The sequence below is a fragment of the Rhinolophus sinicus genome, chromosome 2 (assembly GCF_057876585.1).
Source record: "Rhinolophus sinicus isolate RSI-liver-muscle chromosome 2, RSI-T2T, whole genome shotgun sequence".
NCBI classification, from domain to species: Eukaryota; Metazoa; Chordata; class Mammalia; order Chiroptera; family Rhinolophidae; genus Rhinolophus; species Rhinolophus sinicus.
Genome location: NC_142502.1, coordinates 6,352,801 through 6,374,270, shown reverse-complemented (window position 1 = coordinate 6,374,270; position 21,470 = coordinate 6,352,801). Strand labels below are relative to the sequence as shown.

At 44.1% G+C, this 21,470-nt stretch overlaps 1 protein-coding gene across 5 annotated transcripts in view; it reads right to left on the bottom strand.

Annotated features, from left to right (window-relative positions):
- The window catches only part of AGPAT4 (1-acylglycerol-3-phosphate O-acyltransferase 4), a 106,697-nt gene that overhangs the window by 58,754 nt on the left and 26,473 nt on the right, over positions 1-21,470 (bottom strand). For all 5 annotated transcript variants that reach the window (XM_019749823.3, XM_074333788.2, XM_074333789.2 and 2 more), the window contains one exon: positions 12,431-12,695. In XM_019749823.3, the coding sequence (XP_019605382.1) occupies positions 12,431-12,608 (178 nt within the window). In that variant the 5' untranslated portion in view covers positions 12,609-12,695. The remainder of the gene's footprint in view (positions 1-12,430; positions 12,696-21,470) is intronic.

The following is a 21,470-nucleotide window of genomic DNA, read 5'->3' as shown; positions in this document are numbered from 1 at the left end:
AAATGACCTCCAAATGCAATGGCAGCCAGGCATATTCACCCTCTAAAACAAACACCTCACTTAAAAAAACCACCAAATTATTGGTGATTTCATACAGCTCCTTCTTTCCACCGAGAAAGAACTACTAGGTGAAGGCACACGAAGACCACACAAATACAGGGTGTTCAGCTGTGGTGTCTGCTCAGAGGACAAACTAAAATGTCACATCGAAGAGTCTGTCAAAAGATGATCCTTTTGAAACATGAAGGGGTGAATTCTGAGATAAAAGGCAGGCTAAGTATAAAATTAACACCTGGGAGCATGCGTTACCCCAACATGTGGGATCTTGGCTTACTTATGATCACCCACAATGAGCAGAAAATGAACGACGCCTCATTTTCCTACTTATGGAGACAGGTTAGGCCTGGGTATCTGCATTTGGACCAAAATTACAGTGACCAATTTGTCACTTTGCCTAGGGCTGTCCCGATTTTAGAACTGGAAGACCCACATCCTGGGGACCCCACCATTCTAAGGCACACTGGGGAGGCTGGTCACCCTCAAGTCCCTCTGGGGCAAACAGGAATCACACAGGAGGAAGAGGCAGTTGGGGGACAGGTCTTAGCAGCGCACTGAGCCCTCTCCCCTCCCCCACGCCCATCTCCTCAGTCTAAGAACATTAGCAGGCAAGGTGCTCACCAAGGATGCCTAGCTCCTAACTCCTGTTTCCTAACTTTCTGACCAGGTCAAATGTTATTCTTCTTGCCGCAAGTTCTGACATCTGTTGTTTTGAACACCATTTGTTAGGTCCCTCCCTCTGCCTGTCTAACCGACGCCATGCCAGCCTCCTTCCATTCGTCGGTAAGCACACCTTATGCCACTATCATCTCTTTATCTATTCTCCACTCTCTTTTTCTGAAACACACCCCAGTATTCTTTTGTTACACCCTGAGGGTTAGCTCATTATGGAGCCTTTGACACACTGTCCCCAGCACCCAGGGCGGCAGGCACCCTGTGGCCCTACCAACCCCGTGACCTTTCCTGACCCCGATTCGTAAGGCTGGAAGGGATTTAAAGGTCGGCTGAACAACGCCTCATGCAGATGGGTTATTTGAAGACCGCTTCGCAAACGTTCCCGCGTGGCCCGTTCCAGCCTTCCCGGAGTTCACAGGACAGGCTCAGCCTTGTCCCTGGACAGCTCCTGTCATTTGGGGTCTGTGCACATGTTTTTGGTAACTTTCTCCAGATGCCCCACTCCTTCCATCTGAGGTTCTGAGATACATCTAGCTCCTCATCCACGTGATGTCCCTCAAGTACGGCACAGCTATGGTGTTTCTCTGCCCCCCCACCCCACCCCGCCCAGTCCCCAGGTGTGTCCTCCCAGGTTTCTGCAGCACGTCCCCCTCACCTGTTCCAGGTTACCGGAGCTCCTTGTGAAGCATGCTCGGCCCCATCTGTCCCACGCTTGGCTGACAAAGTACAGAGTAACAACAAGAACACCTGACGTATTGAAATGTATTTCCCGTGTTTTACAATTGAAAAAACAAAGCCCGGTCAACCAAGGTGGTTAGTCCAGTGGAAGCCAGGACTCCAGGCTCCAGATACAGTCTGGATATGGGCACACCAGAGCAGGTGCCTGTCCACCGTCCAGATTCAGGACACCCCTGTCAACTCCACCCAAAAGAGCTGCACGGGAGCTGTAGGGACCCAAACATGCGGGAGAAGACTCTCTCCACTCGGGGCTCTCCGAGGATGGAGCCACAGAATCTGAGCTGGGAGGGTAGGGTGGTGGGTATTTGAAAACATTATATAAAACACCAAAACATTTCTAAGATATTTTTCTTTAAAACAAAATGTGGAGGTGGGGAATCCTTTTAATCTACTATCTCCCCTCTTTCTGGAGACCTGGGATGGGATCAGAGAAGGAATGTGTTACCATGTTCGAAAACAGCTCATATCCCATCTGGACCCAAGATAAATGGAAACAGGAAAGTATGGAAATTCTTCTGCCATTCGTATTCCCTTTGCTTTGGAGCTTGGTTCTCTGAAGTCTAGTCCACCCTTGATTCAAACTTTCCTATTTAAATTCTATCTTCAGTATCCTAATGCCCAAACCCTAGGCTAAGGCAGTGTTCTTCAAATGCTTTTGATTGTTTAAATAAATAAAAATATATGTATATACACCATTAGCACATGCAAAATTTACACACATGAAAATTTGTTTTATATAATTATGAAATATATAAACTTTCTTCTCTCTTATCCATCTATATAATAAGAGAAAGACAAGTGAGAAGGTTTTCTTCCTATACCTAATGGCTTCTCTTTTTACCTCCTCGGGACACCCACTCACTTCGAAGACCACACACAAGTGTCTTGAGAAGTTACAAGACACCACAGTCAAACTTATAACCTAACTCGAAAGCTGTAACTTAAGTCACAAGTGAAATTTAACGCTTGCAAAAACAAATGGGCACCTTGGCTAAGAATTAATTTATTTATAAACCATATCAACAGCTAAGACACCTTGCTGTAAGGCAAGCACCCACACAGACAATTCAGTATAACACTTGTCTTCCTAAAGATGTCGTTTCTTTAATACACCTATTCAAAATTTGGAGTGCTTAAGCTCCCTAGTTAAAATATAAGGTCATTTCTTATACAAAGGATCACTTACATAGCCTTCCATTTATGAGCAAAACATTTACATTTGTATGCATATACACGTATTTAAGATATAAAAATGGATTATTGCTTAAAATAAACAAGGCATGCTACACGAGCGCTGTATTACTCTTCAAAAAAACTTTTAGAAAGTCCAGTGTCCTCACTTATTCCCCTTTTACTGAATCAGCTACACAAGGTGAGACCGTTTGGAGGTTAATATGCTTCCGGTCACAGGAATACTGACCACAAAGCTGTGACGTGTCTTGACGAATGGAACTAATCACCCAAGGATGTAATCAGATCTCAGTCCCAATACTTTCGTTGCCCCTAAATACACAACAAGATGTTGGCACAAAGGGCTGATTTTGTAACAGGCCTTGTGTGGAAGAGGCCGGCAAAATTAAAGCCCAGTTCTAAATAAAATCGTTTCTGTGGGACCTGGGCAGGAGTGGGAAACTGTTTATGAGGGGAAGATGTTGGCTTTGAATGGAGCTGGGCAGACATCTCGGCTCTCAGCTCAGATGAATAAAAACCCAGGTGAAGGCAGGCACAGTCTGCCTCTGCGAGAGGCTTCACTTCCTACTACTTCGTATGCAAAGCAGGCTCAGGAAGAAAGTCACCCTGTGTGGCCAGAGAGCCTGTGATGGAGACCTGAGTGCTGCATCGTGTGCAGACAATTCCTGAACACCACGACGCCCAAGTTTCTTCCTCGTAGCACCTCTGAGACCTGTCTCGAGGTCTGAGGACAGCTTCATTCTAGTTTTCCTGGGTAGGCAGCTTTGGTGGTGAGCCAAAGCACTTCTGGGCTTGGATCGTGTACTTAAAGAGATAAAAATAAATGTCAGTTGAAAATACAAGGGACAGGATGAAAGACTCGTACAAGCCTCTGTCTCCATTCATCAGGAGAGCCGCCCACAGGCCAGCCCTGCCCCGGTCACTGTGTCCTCTGCCTCCAGGTGACATTTCTATATGTTTGTCACCTTCTTCCCCGGCCAGGGTCACCAGCCCCACTTCACTCATTTGAGTTCTCTGACGTCCAGAGATAGGAAGAGGCTTGGTCCACGAGAAAAAGCAAGGCCTTCCATCTGTATAATCCCTCATTCCTTGGATTACCAGTAAACAGTGCCGGGGCCGGGGGACAGAGCAGGCAAGGGGACCAGGGAGAAGTAAACACGTGTCAGCGATGGGAGTTCCTTTGTACTTCACTGCCACGCTGGATGTAAAAAGACTCAGAAAGCAGAGTATACTGGATTTCTGGGGCTGCTGTAACAAAGTACCACAAACTGCAGGCCTTAAAAACAGAAATATGGTCTCACAGTTCTAGAGGCCGGAAGCCCAAGATCAAAGTGTGGGCAGGGCTGGCTCTTTCTGAGGCCATGAGGGAGAATCAGCTCCGGGCCTGTCTCCCAGCTTCTGGTGTTCTCCGTGTGTCTTCACATCATTTTCCTCTAAGCTTGTCTGTCTCTGTGTCCAAATTTCCCCTTTTATAAAGACACAGTCATATTGCATTAGGGGTCCCCCCTGTCCCCAAATGAGCTCATCTTAATTTGATGATCTGCAAAAACCCTGTTTCTAAATAAAGCCACATTCACAGGCTACGACTTCCATCTTTTATGGGGAGGGGGACACCATTCAGCCTATAACATCGAGGCCTGAAACAGCTCATCACCCCAGGTCCCCAGGACTCTCACCAGCCCCAGCCTGGCAGAGGCTTTCACCAAAAGAAGAAAAAGAAAAAAGAGGTGGGGGGTTTAAGTGACTTTGCCGCCCTTTATCACACAAAGGGCTCACTCACTGTTTTATTTCCCTTTTGGACTCCCTTTCTATAAGCCATCTCTAGTTAGTTCTTTTTGGTGTTTGGGTTTTTATTGTCTTTGTTTTTTTTTCCAGTTTATAAAATATATGCTCATTGTATGAAATGTAAGACATTCAGAAAATATAAAGGTAATTTTAAAGAATCATCTCTAGTTCTAATTCCTGAAACAGCACTCTGATAAATGTACTTCCAGTCTCCATTTATAAAGTCGGTATTATATTGGACAGTGTTGCATCGTGCTATTTGAATTAATATTGTGCTTAGGGTGTTATACAGTTCAAGGAAACAACGACCCTGCTGGGTATCTTTCTTTAAAAGATTACGTGGGAATAGATTTTTCAAACAACCAAATTAACAATTTGTCAAGGCACATTTTGAACAATGCTGTTCAGTGGAGGACAAAAATAAATCTTGAAGTAAAGTGATGTTCCCGATGCCTGGAATTCCCCAGGACGCACACGCGGAGTCCATCTAGTGAGAGCTGGGCTTCCCTCGCAGCACTGCCCTGCCTGTCCTCAGGCCTGGGGTGGGGCTGCAGCGGCCTCATCCATTTGTGGTTCAGCCCCGACTGTGACAGCATTTGGTAGATCGGCTCCCTTTGACGTCTGGCCACCTGAACAAACCAGTTTAGTCCCTCATGATGCCAGAATACGCTTCTTCCTCAGACCAGACCACCTGTTCCACCTCTTGCCAACATATCACAATTTCCCCTTATTATCTGACACCTGGCTGTGACGTTGCTCCGTGGAGCATGGCTCCGCCCCTTCACAGGGTGGGCAGTGCCTTTCTCTGCTACTCTCACTGCCCTACGATGGGTAGTGTCCGCGTGCTTTCTCCACTAGGTGGCGTCCCTCTGAGGACAGCCCTGCAATCCTTCATCCCCGAGCTCCACTTGCTGGCTCGGCCCCCAGATTGAATGCAAAGGCGTGTTGGTTAAGGAACACTCCCTGCCGAGTAGCGACAGGCATCCTGCAGGGTCACCCGGGGCTGGGACAGTGAATTCACATTCTAGCAGCTGTTTGCTTGGCATTGGCCATGGTTGTTAAAATAAAAACTCTCATCGCATAGTATACACGTTTGTTTCAATATAATAGAAAAAAATGGACTCGGGGATCTCAGCTCTCACACTTGCTAACTGTGTGACCTTCGACAAGTCACCCGACTTCTCTGAGCCTCAGTTAACTGATTCACACAATGGAAACTGCCTGTTCAGAGTAGTTATGTGCTTAAACAAGTTAGCAGACATAAAAGGTTTACTGTAAGGCCTGATACATCATCACCACAACAAACTGCAGTGATTACAGTTAGAAATGAAAGTGGCAACTTATTATATCCTACTTCTCTTTTCCTTTCTCTATAGCCCTGGAGCATGTCACTGACTACAGCTGCTAGGTGGACACTTGGCCCCATCTCAGGAGCCTGGTCCCTCAACCACAACGTGCTGCAGAGAGAAGCTCCACTCAGACTTCCTGGCCCCAATCTCAGCGCTCTGCTTCCTGTGTGACCCTGGGCAAGTCACTTAACCTCTCTGTGCCTAAGCACTCGAAACAGTGCCTGGAACGGTAAGTGCTCATTAAGCATTAGTGGGTAAAAGTTTATAGAGTAAAGGGGCAGAACTGAGGAACCTGCTTTTCCTCTCAGCTTGCAGTTATTCTCTTATTTTTCTCCTGTCCATCATTCTGGTATCATTTAAATTCAGACACTCAAGTTCTTTGACTCTATCAGGGATTTTAAATGAGATGTAACCTAAACCAATTTCTGGATTGCTTCTGCTACGTTCCATCTGGAATGCTCAGTTGCTAAGCTAGTAGTTCTTTTTGTTTTGTTTTGTTTTTTTTGTGCTATCCAAAAGGCCTTACTAAGTGAGGAGGAAATGGAACAAGGTCCATTTACCCACGCATGGGACAAACGAGACAGGTCTGGTCTGTTAATAATGACAGTCACAGCACGTGGCAGGAGGACTCGGTAAAGATGCTCTTGTAACAGATGAACACGAGCTCTTTAGGAAACCAGACCTCAAGGCCCGTGGAGGCAGGGCAGTACCTGCCTTTCTCACCACTGTTTCCCCAGCACCAAACTCATGAGCTGGCACACAGTAGGTGTTCAACGCTTATGGTGTTCACACAAAAAACCCCAAAACTAAACAAAACAACAAAACGACTTAGAGCAAGGTGAGTTGCTTCATTCAGTGTGGCCTTCTAGTGTCATGGACCCAGTTATGGATTCTGTTGTCACTATCTGAGGTCCCCAAGGAGTACAGTCTGCAGAACTATGAAAAGAGAAGGGCGATGCTCTGCCATTTCCTGAAAGCTCCCAACTAAACATCTCTGGGGGAAGCTGTGGCACCTCCCGGGTCAAGCCAGCAAAGCATGTAACTCCAGGGGAAGTGTTTGCTTGTTAAAGCTGCAGGGTGTGGAGAGAGACACGCTTCAGAAGTCAAAGGTACTAGCAGGTGACAGAAGCGAGAAGACATGTTGTCCCAAGAGGGACATTGCTCTGTCCAGGGGCAAGGCTTCACCTTTGGGTTAGAACCTTAACCTACAGGCAAAGCTAGCCATCGGGTGTCCTGAGGAACTTATTACAGTCTTTCAGATCCCTGTCAATGTGACACTACTGGCCAAAGCCACCACCTGGTCACACAGCTGTAGTGAAGGAGAAACTACCAACTTCAGGTGTTTCTGCTTATGTCAATCTACAGCCAGTTATCTGTGTTTGCCCTTTGTTCTGTGTCACCAGTCCTTTCCTCCGGGAGGTGACTGCTACATGGGAACTGACGAGGGTGAATCTGGAGGCCTTTGAAGAGAATGAATGTCCAGACCCTGGGCTGTGTCTCCCTGACAGAGGTAGCCAGTGGGTCTCACTCAACTCCACATTTTAGCAGGACCCAAGACAGCAATGTGAAAGATCAGGACTTTGTTAGATTGGGGACAATCTGACAAAGGCCCTGTCTGACATCTCGGAGGTGACCACTGTCATGACAAGTGGAGTCATCCCTGTTCAGGACTGAAAAGAATGAAGGATCAGCTTGGATTGAAATGACAAAAAGCAGCCCTGCCATTAATCACGCCAAGAAGAGAGACAGATCAAACAGCTGCCAAGGTAATAGGATGAATGGTTTTCCCCAAGGTCATGGTGGAAAATGCCACCGCAAACCCCTCTTTGATGGATCACTTTCTTACTAGTGACGCCCTAGACCTGCTTTGTATTTTCATCGAATAGGGGACCCCTGGTTGTGGCCTCAGCTCATAACAGCACACAGCGATGCTTCGAACCCCTGCTTCTCCTTGTCCTGCTCAGAAATGGGAACCTCAGGAGAGCTGCTCCCACCTCCCGTGGACCCCCACAGCACACACCAGCTCTGCATCCCTCTCCTCTGTAGGGGCGGGGTGAACGAGAAGGACTGCTTTTGAAGAGACTGAGTCGAGGGGAGCCGTGAGCCTCTGAGCTATCTCCTGACAATTGGATCAATAAGCGACTTCCCTTTGGAAGGCAGCCCACAGAAGAAGTCGGGGGACATCCAGGACAGCTCTTAGGAGACTGCTGTAGTGTTTGCTCATCTGAACGTTCCCTTCTCTCTTCCGACAGGAGGGCCCCTTCCTGTCCATCTCCACCTAAGGCACTCTGGTGCTGACCCTCGATTGAGGGGACTGACCATTGTCGGGGGACCAACTCTGGGTGGGTAGGGACGGTGGTCTACACTAGGAACAACTGGTGCTCTGCGCCCCTCCTCTTCCCCTCCCCCTCCAGGACTCCTGGCCCTTGTCCCATTGACTCCTAACAGGGCTCTCCCCAGCCCTTGCCTGCACCTGCCACACCTACACTAACCAATCTCAAAAAAAAAGGAAACTAATATGTGCCTGAGCATCTGGCACTCAGATCAGGGATTATTATTATTTTTTAAATTCTTATCCTGCTTCTGGATGGGCTGGGGTGGGAGTAGCGATTTTCAATTTCAAGTGAGAGACAAAAGAAGGAAAGAAATACATAAAAACAGTCAAATTAGCACTTTGGGAGATGACCTTGTATTAAAGCCTAACCAGTCAAACTGCACCAGGAACAAGCCTTGTCCATTAGTGAAATGAGCAAGTGTGCCTCAGATAGCCATTGAAAACCATGAGCGTCACAGTCCAGGAAAGTTAAGTGGCAGGCTGAAATGCACAGAGTTAGCAACAGTGCAGAATTTGGAAGCCAGACACCGGGACGGGGGTGGGGGTGGGGGAGTGCCGAGCGTGGGAACGGTGTCTCCACTTTGCTTTGTGTCACCAGTCCTTTCCAGAATATTAAGGTCATCTGTAGTCCTTCCCACACTCCCTTTTAAAAACTGCCAATCATAGGTTCTGCTAATCTTTCTGTGTTTTTATTTTTTTGTGTGGTTTTTTTTTTTTAAACCCACAGTGTCAGAAGGGAAGAAGAAGCAGCCGCCAGTCTTGGCCACCTTTCCCTAGAGACTAAAAGGCACACCTTGGAAAGGTAATAGCATGCTACCCTCACCCCACTGCTTGTAACTGCCTTCCTTCTCACCTTGCAGAAGCTGTTCTAGTCTCCCCTTCGTCCTTCATGCGCTGAGCCAGCCCGTCTCAGCCTCTCCTGCCTACAAATCTAGGCCAAAATAAAACAGAACAACCCTCCAAAGCCCAGCCCCCGAGATGAAATATACTTCCAAATTGTCATTCATGACGTGGGTCCTTGCCTTAACCTAAAACCCTCTGCTGTGTGTGTCATGCTGGTAACCGTACCGTCTTTGCTTCACTTTGTGTCAATTTGTCATTTACACTGGGGTGGCCTTTTCGACATGAGCATCAACATGCCAGGGCCGGTGACTGCTTTGGGCTTACCTGGTACAACACCAGCCTCTTATCAAACATTTAAAGAAAAAAGGATGATGACACAGATCTATTAGTTAAAAGGTGATGGAGGGGACCCAAGTCTCTAGGAAACAATTTAGCCAGCCTTTTGTTTTTATTTACTTTTTTTTTTTTTCTCAAAAAATCAGCTGCAGATGACGGAGGCTACTGATTTTCTAAGCTTTAGAGTGATGTGTATGCCAGAAGACACAACTGAAGCCCATGAACACACGAACAGTTTTTGTCTTAAGTTTGAGGAAACAGGAGGAGAGCAAAGGCAAACAGGGGGCCTGGCCAGCTGAGTCTGAGCTGCGGAGCAGCCACGAACTGTCGCCTGTGGTGATGGACGCCCGCTTCCTATCAGCCTGTCTTTCACTGTTGTTGTGAAACACTCAGGGCATAAGGACATCTATCGACTATAGAGAATAAGTGAAGAGTGAGGGGAGCAGCACAGTTCTGCTTCCTAACATAGGCAAGGATTCTAGAAATGCAGAATTGGGGAAAGGGCGGTGAGCTTCCTGATTTGACGGACTCCTTACAATGAGGTGCCCATGAGCCAAGCCCAGGATGCATCACCCTCCCTGCTACCATGTGCTCTGTTCCCAGGAGCCAGGGCTGCTCCTCTAGAGAGAAGAAGCCTTCCTCTCCCTCTTCAGATGGCTAGGCAATGGCTCTGCTTGTGCTCAGCCGACAGCCCGTAGAAGCGTCCCTCTGGGGCACGAGGCACAGGGTGCTGTGGGATGTACCTGGAGGGGATGTACCAGGACAGGTGAGCTTCCGGGCCTTTCAGTGAAATCAGCCTGCCAGCCCTTCATTGCACTCTGCGCGGGGATTTGCCGGTGGTCTTGGATGGTTTGTTCTTGAGGTTCATTTGGGAATATTCTAAACAATTTAATTAATTTGTGATGGATAAAAGTCCACCTTGCTCTCTGAATTTATTACCCATCTTCATTTCCACCAGAAGCAGGTGGCCTAGGAGAACACTGATTTGATCCCGCCATCACCTTGGTACCCCCCCTTCACTACCTCCCCAAAGCAAAATAAGGTGTCTTAGGAACGGCCATCCTGAATCCTATCCCTTACGTCCTGACTCCAAATGAGAAACCAAATTTTTAACCATCTGTTTCAAACGTGGATAGGGGTTGTGACTGTGCAACTATAGATCATTTCTAACTGCAAACTGACAGATTTTGGATTCTTCAGAGCTGTGCACATCATACAAACGCAGGTTTGAATGAAAAAATACAACGAGCACAGCTTTGTTACATTTACATTTTGTTTAAATAGACACCTATTGCTAGAGTATAAGAAGACATTTTAAAATGATGAGGTAAGAGACAAACATCTCCTTCCCTTGCTTATGCAAACTCTTCTGCCTTCTCCCTTCAGCTGCGATTCCGGTGCAGACCGTCTGGACGCCTCTGCCCTGCTCTGACAAATTGTCCCTTTCAATACCACGGTAGGCGCCTAAGTACCAGAGGCCATATTAGAGTAAAACGTGGGGCAAGGAAACTTGCATTACAGACTGTTGTGTTGAATGGGTGGCTGAGCCCAACAGGTCATAGGCAGGCACATGCACTAAAGATACGTTTTTGCAATTATACCTTGGCTTTATAATCTCATTAATATTCTCAAGATGTATTTATATAAAGCACTCTAATACAAGACAAAGTAGGTCTAGCACTCAAACCATGTCAGAAAGAGTAGCAGACATACAGAGGGCGCCAAAAAAATGTATACACATTTTTAGAAAAGAAAACACTGTATTAAAATTGTAATACAATGAATGACACTAGCATTCATTTGATTAACGCCATCTTTTGAGCAAACATCATACTACACATTCTTACCGTAATTCAATTCAACTTCGAAAAGTAATACATAGATAACGTCTCTTGAAATGTGTACATTTTTTTGGCACCCCCAGTATTTGCAAGGTCTGAGTTGGTGAAAGAAATCAAGAATACGGATGTTTCTATCTTTTTTTTTCTCACAAGTTAGTATTTTGAGGTTTAAAAAAATAACAGATTGTATTAGTAGTAATCCATTTGGACAACGGTATACAGCTTGTCTAGTTTTGATTCAAATTCAAATTTGATTGCTTCATTTAAAGGGTTTCAGAAAGATAGCAATAATTTTGGACTCTTGGCATAATCTAAAGGAGGACAGATTTTTTTAATTGCTTAATTTGAAAGAGCTCATATTTTAAAATAGGTATATACACACCCATATATATAATTGCTAATGACGACTGCATTTTCTACTGTTGAGAATAGTCATAGATTTAAGATCAGTCACCAATAAAACTCATCCCTAGATATCTCATTATTCTCATTCGTCGACTTCCATTTTATGTTTTGAAACCCAGGCCAGTTGAATTAGTCATGCTTAAAATAGCCTAGTATAACCTCTCTCTCTCTCTCTCTCATACACACACGCACAAGTGTATACAAAACTGGGGAAATCTGAATAAGGTTGGTGGATTGTGTCAATGTTAATTTTCTTGTTGGGATATTATACTGTGTTATGCAAGAGGTCACCACTGGGGGAAACTGGCTGAAGGGTATATGGTATCTCTGTATTATTTCTCACAACTGCATATGAGTCTACAATCATCTCAAAATAAAAAACATTTAAGAAAAGAAAGAGAACAATATATTACATAGCCATTTAGTTTTCGAAATATGTGTATGCGTTCTGTATCTCTATATATCACAGACTCACCTGCATCCATGTACACACGTAAGAGCCACAATACACATATTTTCCTATATAAGCTATTTCCATATATAAGCTATTATAAGGATAACTAAGAAAGCATTAACAGATTGCTTCTGAGGAGGAAAACTGAAGAAACAGACTGAATGCATATTTACTTTACATAGGATATGCTCTATGCCTGTTGAATTTTGTGCTATTGGCATTACTCATTCTAAAAACAATTTTTTAAGAGTGAGGACAAAAGGGACACTTCAAACCCAAATCCAACAAACAGAAACAAACAAACAAAATATATATGTAGCTTAGTACACACTGCAAGCCCAGGGGGCCCATAGAAAAGCCCCAATTCCCACACCCCCCCTCAGTGAAGATGTAGAGAGAGAATAATAAGCAAATTCCTTACGGCTGGAGATGCAGTAAGACAGGCGGCAGTTGACCTTCCTGAAGAGCTGCTTGTTAATTGGCCAGAGAATGAGCGTGAACAGCTGAATGGTGTTTATTATGAGCCCCGAGGCGATAAATACGTAACAGAAGACGAGATGGCACAGGAACTGAGACTTCAGCAACCCGATGAGGTCCATGATGAGTGGTTGCTTTTATTCAAAACAATAAAGACCCACCGTAGAATATTTCCAGAGGGAAAAATGATCCGAGACTCAGGAACGCGTCTAAAACACAAAACAATGCTAAATGTTAGGAAAAATTCTGCATGCTTTTATAGTCAAAGAAAAACTCTTAAAAGAAAGACTACACTCTTGAGATTAAACACGTACATCGGTTGATTTATCCCTATTTAGCAAACATTTATATAGTGTTTACTTAGTATCAGCCACAGTTTCAGCCCTTTGAAAATAGTGCTTTTAATTGTCTTAACACCCTGGGAGGGAAGTACTATTGTTACACGGGAGGAATTGAGACCCTGAGAGGTGAAGCAACTTGGCCAGGGTTCCACAGCTTCCGTTACCAAGAAGTGGCCCAGCTGGCTGAGTCCCTGTGCTCCCCGCTTAGCCAGCTCCTGGGGGGGGAGGGGGTGCTCACTGGAGAGCCCATGTTTCTGAGTCGCCCTCCTGCTGCTAGTGCTGTCCCCACCAGTGCCCCTCACCTCCCTCTATCTCATCCTCCAGATATCAGCTCCACCGTCACTTCTTCTGGTGAGACTTCCCGACCTCCAACCAGCCCTGGGCAAGCCCAGGAGGTGACTCTGGGAGGGCTCTGCCTCCCAAGTGTGCCACTTAGAACCATCTGCTACGTGTTCAATCGTTCACCTTCCCCCACTGGACTGTCACGATTATCTGGAAGGTCATCAGTGTCTCCTCAACACTTGGAACAGTTTGGGGCTTAATGTTTTAAAAACAATGTTTGTGGAATGACTTAATGAAGGTAGACAAGGGATGAACTGTGAGATCCCAGTAAACACACATAACCAACTATGAAGGTGAGAGAGCCGCCACCACCACACCCTGACCCATGCGCGCACGCACACGCACAGGTTCTAAAATCAGAAAGAAACTCAAAGCACACATAGCAGCCAGACACATCCTGAAGTCTGGCTCCAGCCCAAAATGGAACAACAAAATGACTACAGTTTGGCAAATAAAGGCTTCGAGGAAAAGCATGAAGGCAGGAGGTCCGAATACTCTGACAGAAAAAGAAATCAGGCTGAGAGGACGATGCACACAGCATACTTGTTTCTCCGGGAAGCAACATATCATCACAAAAGCACCCAGAAGAGCTCAAACTTTCTAACAGTGATAGTTGAGAGATCGCAACTTTGTTACGATCTTTATTAATAATATCCCCAAAATCTGGATAATAGTTTCACATATTTACCACATAGTAAGCCTCAAAGGAATCCCATGAGATGAGTATTATTATCATCCCATTTTTCAGACTAAGAAACTGAGATGACCCATAGGTTGGGTGATTTGCTGAAGGTTGTCACATCGATAACTGGTCTTAATACTCAGTCTTAACTCGGAGCTCTTTCCCTGCAGCTGTGTGGGCTGCTTTGCTCCTGGGGTGTGAGGTGGGCGGTTCTCTTGGGCTCAGGTCTCTCCGCAGCAGAGCAGCCTTCGGTGAAGTCCAGAATCACAAACGGTGTGCATTGTGGGGAAGTGGGACTTGCTTCTGTGCCACCTAGGTTGGCCTTGAGTATAGTCTCAGGCCTACCGACAGTCACAAGGTGTGTTCTTCTAAAACGCGTACACTTGCTTGGACTATCTGGAAGGTACACAGTATTCTTGCCTGATTTCTATACATTTCTGACAGGAGGGAAATGGAAAGCAACTTTTGGCCTGATTTCTCTGGCGTTTGCTCATCTCAGGTGAGACGTCCATTCTCGCCAGAAGCCCTGATCTCTGGCTCAAAGCCAGGGTTCCTCAGGGGCTGAAGCATCACATCGCTGACCTTTCCCAGATGCATTTCCCACAGAAATCTCCGAGTTGTAAAACTCTTTACAACACACCCAGTTTCAACACCTCCAGTCTGTCTCTAAGGAATAGGCATTATGCTGGCAGCTCACCCTCAATACCCGTGAGGAAGCCACAGAAATAGAAGGATGTACCCCAGTTTACCCTGTGGCAACAGTTACACTATGATGATGAATATTCATGGACTTTTTCATTGTCCCTGGATTAGACACTAAAAGCTTCCAGGCAATCTGGCCAGAAGAAATTTGATTCTTCAGTAGGCATCTGGGATCTAGTGTTTGTAAAATATTTGACAAATCCTTTGCTATGCTGATTTAACGCCAAGAAATGGAGGTCAACAGACATTGGAAATGCAGGGGATTAAATGCTGCCTTCCTCAGTTTCCAGTTAGTAGGGCATTATAAAGAAAAGGTAAGATTTTCTTCCTTGCAAAAAAGATCAAGGACCACTGTGCCCTCTACGAACACCCTTGCCAGTACTGCGTGAACCAGGGTCTAACACAACATTGGTGATGTTTATGGAAGAGTCACAGACTAGTCTTTAGGGGATTACAGGCAAGCCTTGGTTGGTTTGATTCTGCACACACTTCCTCAAATCACAGAAAACAGGAAAATGCCAGAGAACCCAATTTGGACACATTATCTGAGTTTTTCAAAAGGTAGAATCTGATCCATGAGGTTAATATATATCACCTGAACACAGAACCCGCACTGTAAACATAGACAAAAAGCAAGCATCACGAGGAATCATAATAGGTCCAAGGAGAATAATTTACTCCAAATTACCTTTATTTCCCAGGTTACTGAGTGTAGTAGATTTTAAATCTAACTAATTAATTGACAAGGTCTTTGCCAGCCCAGGGCTCACTGCTGCCTATCAACCTACCTTAAATTGGTTCATAGCTGTTTGAAACAATAGGTAATCGTCATTCATATTGAAGGAGGCTAATTATTCAGTGGAAGGAGTCTCTCTGTGCACCACTTTGATGTAAAAATAAGTTGTTCATACAAGGATCGGAGACACGTAGGGATTATACCCATAAGGGACGTTGAATAACCATGTTAACAAGGCTAGTGCAGGCCTCTGAGGAATATTAGAATAGATCAAGTGAGACATGTTAACAAAGAAGCAGGATTAGGACTTGGAAGATAATCACGTGTGCACTGATGTAACCACATGTACATCTTTTTGTATAGTCAGAGCTCTCTATTAATAGTGGCTACTTTTTGGTGGGAGAATTAGGGTGGTTTCTTTGATCTTCTTTGTGTTTTATTATTTGTTTCTATAATGAGAATGAGATCTTCCCCTTCCTGGTCACAGAACTGGATGAACCATTCCCAGCCTCCCTTGTGGTTGGGGGGGGGTGTCAGATGATAGAGCGCATGTGACAGGGGTGGGGGTGAGGATACCTGCACATCTCTGATGGAGAGAGTACACTGCTTGCAAACTTGATGAGAAATCGGGTTGGCACGCCCTGGCAAGTGAGCAGAAAAGTGATAATGCAGCCAGCCGTCAGCAACAGACAGGAGAAATTCTCAAGTGTGAAGGCACCCTGAGGCCACCTTGAATCCAAGCATTGTGGTTTGTGAGGGGAGATAAAGCAAAGCTGATGGAAGATAAGGAATGGCTGACGGAAGTCTGGAGCTCTGGCTAGGAATCCAGGCTCGGCCACCTCATAGCCATGGACGTTACTAAACTTTCATATCCCTCCATTTCCTCGTCTGTGCAATCAGAACAATACCTTCAAAATCAGGTTGCATGACGATCAAGAAGAGTAAGCATTTGAAACACTTAATACCACGGCTAGAACACAGGGAGTGCCCAAACAACGGGGGACTTTTTCTATCATGCAACAAAATAAAGAGGAGAAGGGGGAGCAGCTAAGATAGAATACGTTTTGGGGAAAGCCAATGAGATATAAATTGACTGTTTTCCTTCCCATTACATGTCTAGATCCTGACATTTTCTTTAATGTACCTTCAAGTGTGTCAAAACTTTCCTCCCCGTTTTAATTCTAACCTATACTTTCCTCACCCTGTTTTAATTCTAACCTATACTTTCCTGCTAGTGACATTTCCAAATAGGAAATGATGCATTCACAGACATTCACATATACTGTACTTTCTTAACCATGTAATAATCTTTTCAAAGCATGGAGATGAACAAGTGGACCTCAGAATAAGTGAAAATACAAGCCAGCGGAATGCTTCCAGTAGCACTGTATTTCCCACACAGCATTTCTCACATTGTACGGATGTGCACACCCCAGCGGAGCTTTTGGTCTGCGGGACTCTTGAAGGGAGTCTGTACGGTAAAGCAGATGGCATCATATGCTGTCTAGCCTCTGTCAGTGGAAACATAAGCAAATAAAAGAAAACTCGCAATCTCCCCACGAGACAATTCAAACTGCATCCTTCTCTAAATATACACATAGACCTTCGATGTAAAGCATTACATTAGGCAACAAACAGGAGAATGTTAGTTAAGACTTACATACTCTGCCTTTGTCAGCATTCTGAAACTATTAAATAAGCACACACTTCAGTCACACTCAGCGAGAGAGACTAAACCTGAAATGGGAGGAAAAGAACTCTTCTGCTAGCTTACTTTTTTAAAGGGTTGGTTGGTTGGTTGGTTGGTTGGTTGGTTGGTTTTCTACATTTACATTACAAGCACTAAACTAGATCAGGGTTTTAGAAGAAGCAAAAACGTTCTTCCAAAGAAATCAATCCAAGTGGAATTACTTAAATAACAGCCATGACCAATTCAGTATCGTCACTGAAATCTAAACAACCCCTTATTTAGGTTCTTTTAAGCCCAACACCACAACACTTCACAAAAGAGAAAAGAGATAAAAGAAATGCAAATTAAAAATACTACTATTTTTTACATTCCAAACTAAGAATGGGAATGGTCCATTCTGACAGAGATGAAGTACAACGGAAATCATTCTCATGCAAGAACAAGCACTACAGCTTCTTAGAAAGCGATCTGACATCATAGAAAGACCTTCAACATCATACAACATGATCTAGAAAACCAACTTCTGACAATCTCTCTTAAAGACAAATTTAGCTTTCAGAAAATTCTCCTTGCACACAGATATTCAACAAGTATTATTTATAAGCACCCAAACTAGAAACAGGTTATATTTTTGACATGAGGAAACTATAAAGTGAATTCTAGGAAACACAACAGAATAGATAAAGTAGCACTATAATAGGTTTGTAGTAAAATGGACAAATTTTCATTAAGATACTGAGATAAAGGACACAAAATCGTATACATACATACATACGTATACATACATACACATGTATAAATATAAATCACAACTCTAAAATCAAGTATAGAGAAAGTACTGGAAGAAAAGAAAGCCTTACCAAAACGCTAAGAGCCGTTATCTTTGTGCACACACACACACACACACACACACGTGCACACACATGTGAGATAAGTCAGCCAACCTGAAATCTGGCCTTGGCCTTACTACCATTTCAGCATCATCTCCCTTCGGAAGAAATTGAGTAGGTGGGCTCCAAGATCCTTTACAAATCGAACACCTTCTAATTCCCATCTAGAAAACTGATGCCCTCACAAGCCAGGCTTTTCCATTATTTCCACGGCGTCTCCCTCAGTCGTGAGGAAGGGGAAGCTCCACTCCAGCTCCATTCTTTTCCTCAGCTCCCATCCACAGAGAAGGATCGCAAGTGGGTGAGGTTCATCAGATGAAGAAAACAAAAACTGCAGGGACTGGCCAAGAGAGTAGCATGACGAAAAGTGGGGCTAGACGGTGAATTGTCTCAAGACCAGTACTTTGGGTGTGTAGGCCGAGAATGCCCAGAGACAATGGTGCCCGGAGGAAAGGGGCGGGGATGCAATCCCAGGTGAAGCGAGTGAGATGGGGTGCTGGTCAGGGAACGTCAGACCTCAGGTTCTATGTTAGGTTATTTAGAGGAATTTAGCAAAAATCCCCAAGAAGGTGTGAACAAAAAGGGGGTACTTGGCAAGTCTGACCAGCTTAGTAACTAAGAGTAAGCACACAGGATGTTTGATCTTAAAAAAAAAAAAATCTTAACTGAGCGAGTTATGGTGGGAAGTCCCATTCTGACGCCCATGATATATGAATCTCTACCTTAAACAAGCCCTGTCCATGTTTTCATGCCTCTACGGTAACATACAGAAAACATCAAAATGATCTCTTCTCCAGACCCCGGTACAGGGAGACAACCCCAACATTTCTCATTGTTACTTTTTACATGCATACCTCTATAAACCAGGTACGTGAAATGTTAAGTATTCTGTACCCACCCATGGAAAAGAAGTATGTGTCTCTCTATTTTACTTTTTATCCAATCCTAGAGATTTTCACGTTTTACTTTTTCCAGCCCCCTTAACCTACCACTAACGTGTTTCATGTAACCTTCCTTCCATCCCCTCCTTTGATTCTAATGCATTAAAAAAAACACACAAAAAAAAACCACGCAGAACTGCCATTCTCCGGAGCATTTTCTCAATCCGTTGAGATTTTGCTTCCAGGACTAGCCCCCAAACCGTTGGCACAGAATAAACTCTTTAAACCTTCCTTTTAGTATATGTGCTGCCGAAACGAGCGCTCTTTAAACCTTTCTTTAGGTTTGGAATTTCTTTCCTGGATAAGGGCAGCAACTACCTAGTAGAAGCGTGAGGCAGCCACTAAGCGCTTAGTCCTGACAAACAAGGATTAATCTCCTTTTTGGATTCCTGGGCTAGGTTGGCCCAAGGCCCAAAACAAAACAGGAGAGAAAGTGTTCTAGACTGAATTTAAGTGTCTCTGGGACCATCTCTTACTAAAATTTTCCTCGATTAAAAAATCATCATTGTCTAATGGTTTGGTAGACACCTATTTAAAATTAGCTTATTTAAAAATTTTATGGAACAGTCCTTTTTCCAATATGCCTGTACAGTACATGATGTCCATTAAAATAAACCAAACTCCGAAAAAGTCATAAATCATACTCAACATTTTCATTATGTCCTTTAATAAATAACCTTCAGTCTCTCTCCAAAGTCTAATTTTAGGATGATAAAAACTTAAGTTGAGAGAAAACTAAGGAGTCTAAGTTTATGTTTAATAGTTGGTTCTGAGTAGCTAATAAGAGAAAACAAAATTCTAAAGGGCTTTTATGTCCAATGCAAGGAAACCAAGACTCAGAGGTAAATACAGATGGACAACAAGATAACTTTTTCTGTCATGAGAAAAAACAAAGATGGAAGGAAGTTAAATTAGGTATTCTCTGAGGCCTTTGTGGTTTTATCATCTATAAGATTGAAATACCTACAAACACCGGATTTTCTGAATAGTAACCAGTGCAGCAGGATCAGTATACTGAATGTTTTCCATACATTATTTCATTAACTGTCCCAAAACACACTATGGAAGGTACTGTTATCCCCATTTTATAGATGGGGAAACTGAGGTTTAGCTAGACAAAGTAAATGTAAACATCAAATATGAGTAGATAAATGTCTGACACCCAAGCTCATGCTCTTGACCACTATTATGCTGGTTGTGAGGCAGGAAGCTGTGTTAATTAGACTTCGCATGAACTTGGGCCTTTATAGGACCATTCCATATTTTAATTCACGGTCCCATTTCTGACTGAGTTCTTGAGCTACTGTCCTTCTGCCAGTGGGTCCTCTAGAGACCCGAATCATGCCTTCCTTCCAGGTAGACTGCCTGCCATCTCCAAAGCCCAATCCAGCTCTCCCACAGTCACTGGGTCCAGACGGTTCTGACCTCACAGTGTTTATACAGATGGAGGGGGGTCACCTGGCTAGCGCCATTTCCAACAACCAGGAGTATGTGAACTATTTTACAAGAAACTTGGTGGAAATATATTTTCAAATTATGTTCAATTGGGGGAAATTTCCAAAAAATTTTTTATTAAGTCCTGATAAAAACCCAGTATCATGAAACCAACAACTGAAATGATACGAGGAAAATTAATTTTCCAAATGGGGAAGCATCCACATTTCTGCTTTAAATGAATATATTCCAGTCAATAATGAAAGCTTTTTAAACATGGAAGGAGAGCAGGATGGATGTTGAATTGAAATTGTTAAATTAAAAAAAAAAAAAAAGAATTGAAATTGTTTTGGTCTTCTTCACCAGTGTCGTTGCCACGTGGCAGTGACTCTCAGTTAAGGAGTACACGGTATGATCAAACAATATGGAGAGTGTTTATATTTTAAAAAATGTAATACAGTAAAAGACACATTACCATGAATCCTCCTCAAAATACTCCCCCCTCGCTTCGAACACACTTATCTCATCATTGTTGCCACCTTCTGAAGCAGTTCTGGAAGTCCTCTTTCATGAGTGTCTTTAGTTGTGCTGTCATGGCTGCCTCTATGTCCTGAATCATTTTGCCTTTGGGGAAGAGCCAGAAGTCGCACGGTGCCTGATCCAGTGAATAAGGTGGGTGAGGACACACCGTTATGTTTTTATTTGACAGAAATTGCTGTACCAGAAGTGATGTGTTGTCATGATGGAGGATGATTTATGGCACACTTTAAAACACACCTTCTCTCAACTGTAGCTCACACCCAACTGACTGCACCAAACAAGCTGAAACTTGTCACACACCGTCACTAAGGTTTGACGCACCACTTCCCATACTGAAGATCCCACCTTTCCATTGGATGGCACTTGGCAGCAGCATTCACTGTATTTTGTGATCACAATGGAAAGGCTCCGTCACACATCCCTTCTGGTACAGCAATTTCTGTCAAAAACATTACAGTGTGTCTTCATCCGCCTTATTCACTTGGATCTAGCACCATGCGACTTCTGGCTCTTCCCCAAAGTCAAAATGATTCAAGACATGGAGGCAGCCATGACAGCGCAACTAAAGGTACTCACGAAAGAGGACTTCCAGAACTGCTTCAGAAAGTGGCAATAACGACGGGATAAGTGTGTTTGAAGTGAGGGGGAGTATTTTGAGGAAGATTAATGGCAATTGTCTTTTACTG